Genomic DNA, 7,500 nt, shown 5'->3' on the forward strand with positions numbered 1-7,500 from the left:
AATGAGGAGGAGGAGCGGAAGAGAGGGGGGAGAGGGAGAGGGAGAGAGGGGGAAGGGAGTAAGGGAAGGATAAAGGGGGTGGGTGAAGGACAGAGGAGAGAGCTGTTGGGAAGGAGGGAGAGGAAGAGAGGAGATAGGAAAGAAAGAGCGAGAGAGAGGGAGACAGAGTGCGAGAGAGAGAGAGGGAGAGGGAGAGAGAGAACAAGAAAGAGGGAAAGATTGAGAGAAAGAGAGAGGGAAAGAGAGAGAGGAAGAGAGATAGAAAGAGAGATAGAAAGAGAGAGAGAAAGAGAGAAAAAAAAAGAGAAAGAGATAGAGAGAATGAAAGCTGACAGATACATATCTGGATAGACAGATTATAAAAATAAGTAGATATGTTAAAAACGAAAGTTGGTAGGCTGGAATATGAATCCACAGATGGATATATCTATCAATAATGGACAGACAGTTAAGAAAAGTGATAATTAAGCAGACAATTCACCAGATACCCGTCAGACAGATTACTAAGTAGGTAGACATAGATACGCAGCTATGAATTAGCGATGAAAATAGATAAGTGAGAAGATGGCATAGATAAAAACAGGCAGATTGATAGAAAGATAGATATATAGAAAGAAAGATAAATAGACAGAGTTAGATAGTTAGAAAGATAGATAAATAAATAGATAGAAACAGACAAATACATACATACACAGAAACAGATAGAGGGTTTAGAGAGAAATGGAGGATGGCGAGACATGTAACCACAGGGAATTAAAACCACCTTGTTACTCTGAGACAACAAGCACAATGTACAAATAGCACATAATTCCCGACCTCATGTAGCTATTAAAAACACTAGCAGGTAGACACGGGTGCAAAGGTGAGCGTCGTGGCTATTTTTATATCCCACTGTGAGACTTTGGGAATAGTTGTGACGGTAAAGAATTTTGGTGGGGAAGACGTTCTTAAGGGTTGATAATGTTAAAGAGAAGGAGGGAGATGGGGAGGGAGAGGAGGAGGGGAGGAGAAGGGGGGAGGGAGAGGAGGAGGGAGAGGAGGAGGAGGGAGGGAGGGAGGGAGGGAGGGAGGGAGAGAGAGGGAGGGAGTTAGGGAGAGGAGAGAGAGGGAAGGATAGAAAGAGGGAGGGAGGGAGGAGGGAGAGGGAGGGAAAGGGGGAAGGAGAAGGAGGGAGGGAGAGGGGGGACAGAGGGGGAGAGATGGAGAAAGGGAGGGAGGGAAAGGGGGAAGGAGAAGGGGGGAGGGAGGGAGAGAAGGAGGGAGAGGCGGAGGGAGGGAGAGGGAGAGGGAGAGACGGAGAAGGGGAAGGAGAAGGAAGGAGAAGGAGAGGGAGGGAGAGGGGGAGAGATGGAGATCTTTGTTGAACTTTATTATTATAATTATTCTTTGTTATATCTAGATAAATATATCAATGCCTTTTTATGTATATATGCAAAGATCTATGTCTCAAATCTCTGCCTCTCCTTTGTCTACGCCTTTTTGTATGTATCTATCTAATTATCTATCTCACCAAGAAATAATTACACGCAAATCCGCTCACAAATACACAGACTTAAACAAATGCATTCATAGACACAAACACATAAATACATTCACACACATACATACAAATGTATTTACTCAAACATAGACACACACACATACACACATTTATACACACACATGCACACACACAGACACACACACAGACACACACACAGACACACACACACACACGCACACACACACACACACACACACACACACACACGCACACACACACACACACACACACACACACACACACACACACACACACACACACACACACACACATACACACGCGCGCGCGCCCGAAAGAGATAAACGACATTCTCTTCCCTAAAATATCCTCCCCCTCCCCCCCCCCCCCCCCTATCCGATAACCCCACCTCAACCACACCCCCCCCCCCCCCCCCCCCCCCTCCCATCCCCCCCCCCCCCCCTCCCCCCCCCCTCCCATCCCGATTCTAAACCTTCTCACCTTCAAATCCTCAAATGCATATCCCTCCCTCTCCCCCTTCATCGCTTCCTCCTCTCCCACCTCCTTATCCCCTCTCCTCTCCCTCCCTCCCTTCCCTTCTCCCCTCCTTCCCTCTCTCTCTCCCTTCCCCTCTCCCCTCCTCCTTTCCCCTCTCTCTCCTCTATCTCCCTCCCCTTCCCCTCTCTCCTTCCCTCCTTTCCTCTTCTTCTCTCCCCTCCTTCCCTCCCTCTCTCCCTCCCTCCCTTCCTACGTGATCTCCCCCAAATCCTCTCTTCCACGCCTCGTTGTCTTCTTCAATTTCTCTCACGTTCCTCCTCCTTACTCCATCTTCCTCCTCTGTTCCATTAGAATAACACCCATTCATTACCTCTCTTCAAATGGCTCATACCATATTGGGAAATACTGTTACTTTACCCTATGTCTTCTCATTTTCTTTCCCCTGGACATTACGTGATATAGAAATTATCAACATAATACTCAGCATGGTCGCTAAGGTGCTGATCATACTTACATCGATATCTTTACAAAACACTCAGCTGCAACTTACTTATCTCTTACAAACTCCCACGTGTCGTATCTATAATTACACCATAAATATTATACATGGGATATATATATATATATATATATATATATATATATATATATATATATATATATATATATATATATATATATATATGTATGTATAAGATAGGGGAAAGTAATATAGTAACAGTAGTAGAAAATGTTAAAGTAATCGTGTACGAAATGTTACAGTAAATTTGATAACAACAATGTTGATGTTACCATTGATCATAATTTCAACAATAATGATAATAATACAAATAACCAATAATGATAATGATACAAATGACCATTACAAATAATGAAAATGATAGAAATGATAATGACAAAAGTTTAGGATGCCAGTTAATTTCATTTAAATAAATCTTGTTATATAGATTTCTGTATCTATTTCAAACGACAAGAAATCTTGTTTCCGTTTTGTCAAGTTATTACAATACACAATTATTTTCATTGTCCCTTTAGAATATATTTTGAAATACACATATGATGTCAAGAATATATGAAAATAAAACATCGACATTATAAAAAACCAGAACACAAACACAAAAACAAAAGAAAGTCGATGAATCTTTCGTAATGCGATCCCATAGCATTTAGAAACCACATTAAAAACATTTGGTTAAACAATAGTGTTATGAATGTTTTATTTGCGTATTAACAAACTCTCAACTTAAAATAAAATACTAACTCTCTTTCTTCTGGGTTTCTGAGGCATTTTGGCGGTCTTGGAGAAACTTTTATTCCCTGTAAAGAAAGAACAGTGACCAAGTATTAATAAAAGAGAAAGACACATATCCGGACTGAAACGGGGCAATAAAGCTCAAACTCATACACTAACTGAATGGGCTGTTGACTCAAATTGAAGCTAAGAAATATTAGCTCAAATAGATAGCAATAGTGAACAGTACAGAAATAACGCAATTTATCATAATGTACTAAAAAAATCTAGTTTCTTAAAAAATGCAATATTGCAAAAAAGACATTTTGTAAAAGAACTACAATACTACTATAAATATATGTTAAATATATGCAGACATTTGTCATACAAATATGTCGTGATAATATACGAAAAGACGGACAGATGTAGAGAGAGAGAGAGAGAGGAAGAAAGAGAGAGAGAGAGAGAGAGAGAGAGAGAGAGAGAGAGAGAGAGAGAGAGAGAGAGAGAGAGAGAGAGAGAGAGAGGAGAGAGAGAGAGAGAGGACGGAGAGAGAGAGAGGAGGAGAGAGAGAGTAAGGAGAGAGAGAGAGAGAGAGAGAGAGAGAGAGAGAGAGAGAGAGAAGGAGAGAGAGAGAAAGGTTATAAACAAATATAAAGAGAAAAAAAAGGAAATTTCATAATCCGTTCTGATGGATTTTCAACTACCAAACAAGTACAAAGTGTCATACATGTTACTTACCCAGTAATAATATTACGGCTTTCAGCTGTGTGTTATCATTCACATGCACCAGAGCCTTACATTCAGATTAGTATTAGAATATGTATCGTATCTTGTGTTATGTTAGTGTGTTTCCATTATATATATATATATATATATATATATATATATATATATATATATATATATATATATATATATATATATATATATATATATATATATGTATATATGTGTGTGTATATATATATATATATATATATATATATATATATATATATATATATATATATATATATATATATATATATATATATTTCTGTTTACGTTTTAAGGTATGCGTTATTTTGTATATTATCTGTGTGACGGTGTTTATAGTTCATATATTTTTGTTTATTTTTCTTTATATCTTATGTGTTATTATGCGTTTATAATATGAGTTAGATTTATATTTTGTTGTCATCATTATATATTATATTATGGTTAGATCTAATGCGTTATACTGGTTGTACTTCATGTATCATTCAATTTCTCTTTTAAGTATCAGTATATGTATATCTTATGTAATACCACGTTTCTATCTAACGTGTTATAGTACCTATATTTGATATATTATATTAATTATATCATATTATGTTTATTATAAAGATATTTCCACGGACTTTCAAGTTTGTGATGTTTCTCAACCTTTTCACGTCTGAATTTCGAAGGAAAATCTAATATAAATGTTTTTGCTTGATATTTCGTGATAACATTTTCTGCCCCATATTTTCGTTGGTAACATTAGGCTTTCGAAATGTATTTTCAGCCAGTTAAACGACTTAGAATTGTCGAAAATAGGCCTATTTGGTTGTTGGACTCCATGAACAAAAGAAGAAAAAACTGTCTGACACATAAACGAATATATAGAAATAACAACATAGATAAATATAAATGCAAGATACGGATAAAATAAAACGAAATGATATACCCTGAATCTGTGCCAGGTTGATCAATTCGTCAGTTTAATTTCCCCCTTGGTGTTTCAGCCAGCGAGTCACTTTATTACACAAACACGTTTTCCTTGATCTAACCTTAAGCCCAGGACTTCGACAATACTACAGGGAAATGAATGCGCGGAGGAAAGACAGCCTTGTGTGAGTGGGACATAAAGGTAAAAATTCCCCGATGAAACCTTTCTGGTTTCTGGCTCTTGGCGGGGAGTCGTCAACAAAGTCAACAACGGTGTTTTGCGTTCATCACGACTTGCTGCTGCTTTTTTAGGAGGAAGTAAAGAGAAGAAGGGAGAGGAAGGAGAGGGAAGGTGATGGGTAGAGAAAGAGAACGGTGAAAGATAGACTGATAAAGAGAGAGAAATCGAGGTTCAAACATCTTCCAACTTTATGAAATACACATTTAAACCTCTTCCAGGGATTAGAAATTTGCGCGCGCACACACACACACACACACACACACACACACACACACACACACACACACACACACACACACACACACACACACACACACACACACACACACACACACACAAACAGTGTCAAGATTTACACTTAACTCTCTCTATATATAGCGAAAAACAACGCTAACTCTGCGGGCAAAAGGATTCTTCAACAACAAGACTTACAGATCCACTGAGTTGTCATACCTATGCACTAAAGCCATCTGTTGTTTGCCATTCCAATACGCCATCATGCTTGTCACAAGTATTAATCAGCCATGACAAAGCTTGAATTGATCCTTGCCTAATCATAGACTCTATTTATGCTATGATTTCCTCGCTATACAATATGATAAAGTGGTTACACACTGAATTTTAAACAAAACGAAAGCATGAGACTACAATATTACAAAAGCAGCAGGCCTCGATGTTTTCAATAAGTTGACAGCTTCTACTTGAATAGAATGACAAGTATTTTTTTCAACTTTCTTGAATACCACAGTGCTTTTAATGGTATTATTATTGTAATATTCACAGAGCCATTATATTTACTAACAAATCAGAAAAAAAATCAGTTGATCATTGCCAATCATCAATTATTTCCGAGTTTATATGTTTGTTTCTGTGACCTCGGAGCACTCGTTGCATGCCACCTGAGAAATGACATCGGTGACGTCACGACATTGCAGCTGACATATGACTAGGGTCGTACAGCATTCCTTACGAGGAAGACTCCAAAGTCAAAAAGGTGAATTCATTCCAGGGACGGAAATAATAGACCCAACCACTTCAAATGAAAAAAACGTGAATTCCTCAAATCTTCAAAGATGAAAAATGACTCTATACCCACGAAAGATGATAAAATCTCCCGCAAGACCAGTCACATAAGCTGATAATTCCTCCCACACTTCAAAGTTTAGAGAAAAACGACAACCATTCTCCCAATCTCAAGAGACGAGAGATGATAAGTCTCTCTCTCTCTCTCTCTCTCTCTTGTCTAAAGTGCGCAGGTTAAGTTGTTTTCTATGGCGTTCCTGTTGGCCCGGAAGGTTTGGCTGGACTTGCAAACACTTTTGCTTATAAATAGATCGTGTTTTATGAAGCCACGTCTAAGGCTCTTCTCTGATCTTTGCGATCTCTCTCGAGAAATCAAGGTTTCCTGTTAACGTCTATTATTATTATTTCTATTATTATTATTATTATTATTATTATTATAATTGTTATAAATACACACACACACACACACACACACACACACACACACACACACACACACACACACACACACACACACACATATATAATATATATATATATATATATATATATATATATATATATATATATATATATATATATATATATATATATATATATATATATATATATATGTATGTATATATATATTAACTCTCTATGTGTTTTCAGAGAAGTTTTTATTTACGATGTAACGTGGATTCATGAGGCATGTGACATGTATATCTATATGCGTTTGAAGCAGTTCTGAGTTGTTTCTGAATAATAAGAAGGAAAACAAGACGAAAGTCGACGAAATAAAAGAGCGAAGGGACATTTAAGAGATATATTCTAGCATTCGTAAAATCCTCTGACGAAAGAGGATGAGCAAAGTACAAGAATAAATTAAAAACCACAACAGGAAAAGAAAATGAACATTAAACACAAAAACGCATTAATCTGATCGATCATATCCCATGGCCACGTCGTCCGAATCTTTTCTCCATTCTTCGCAAGGAAACAGAAATGATCAAGCACAGCGATGAACCTACAGATAAACAAACAAATCAAACAACACACATAAAATTACAGAAACACCCTCACATAACGAACAACAGCTAGGCAAGCTGATAGTTAAAAAGATTGAAAGCAAGATCTAGGACACCCAATCGAACACATACCCAGCAGAGGCACGCGGACTGCCCTAAATTTGACGTGTAAACATGCCAAACGTCTCCCAAGGAAGGGAAGGAGAGGAAGGTGGGAGTGGGAGGGAGGAGGAGGAGGAGGAGGAAGAGGAAGGGGAGAAGGAGGAGGAGGGATAGGAAAAGGAGAAAAGGAGGAGGGAGAGGGGGAGGAGGAGGGAGTGGGGAAGCG

At 38.1% G+C, this 7,500-nt stretch overlaps 1 protein-coding gene across 3 annotated transcripts in view; it reads right to left on the reverse strand.

Annotated features, from left to right (window-relative positions):
- Positions 1-7,500, reverse strand: part of LOC119598561 (serine/arginine repetitive matrix protein 2-like) — a 75,661-nt gene that overhangs the window by 51,397 nt on the left and 16,764 nt on the right. Inside the window, exon 2 of one of the 3 annotated variants that reach the window (XM_037948201.1) lies at positions 3,261-3,316. The exons of the other annotated variants lie outside the window; for them this stretch is intronic. Within the exon in view, the coding sequence (XP_037804129.1) occupies positions 3,261-3,287 (27 nt within the window). The 5' untranslated portion in view covers positions 3,288-3,316. The remainder of the gene's footprint in view (positions 1-3,260; positions 3,317-7,500) is intronic. 3 annotated transcript variants of the gene reach the window in all.

Source organism: Penaeus monodon, chromosome 41 (genome assembly GCF_015228065.2).
Source record: "Penaeus monodon isolate SGIC_2016 chromosome 41, NSTDA_Pmon_1, whole genome shotgun sequence".
NCBI lineage: Eukaryota > Metazoa > Arthropoda > Malacostraca > Decapoda > Penaeidae > Penaeus > Penaeus monodon.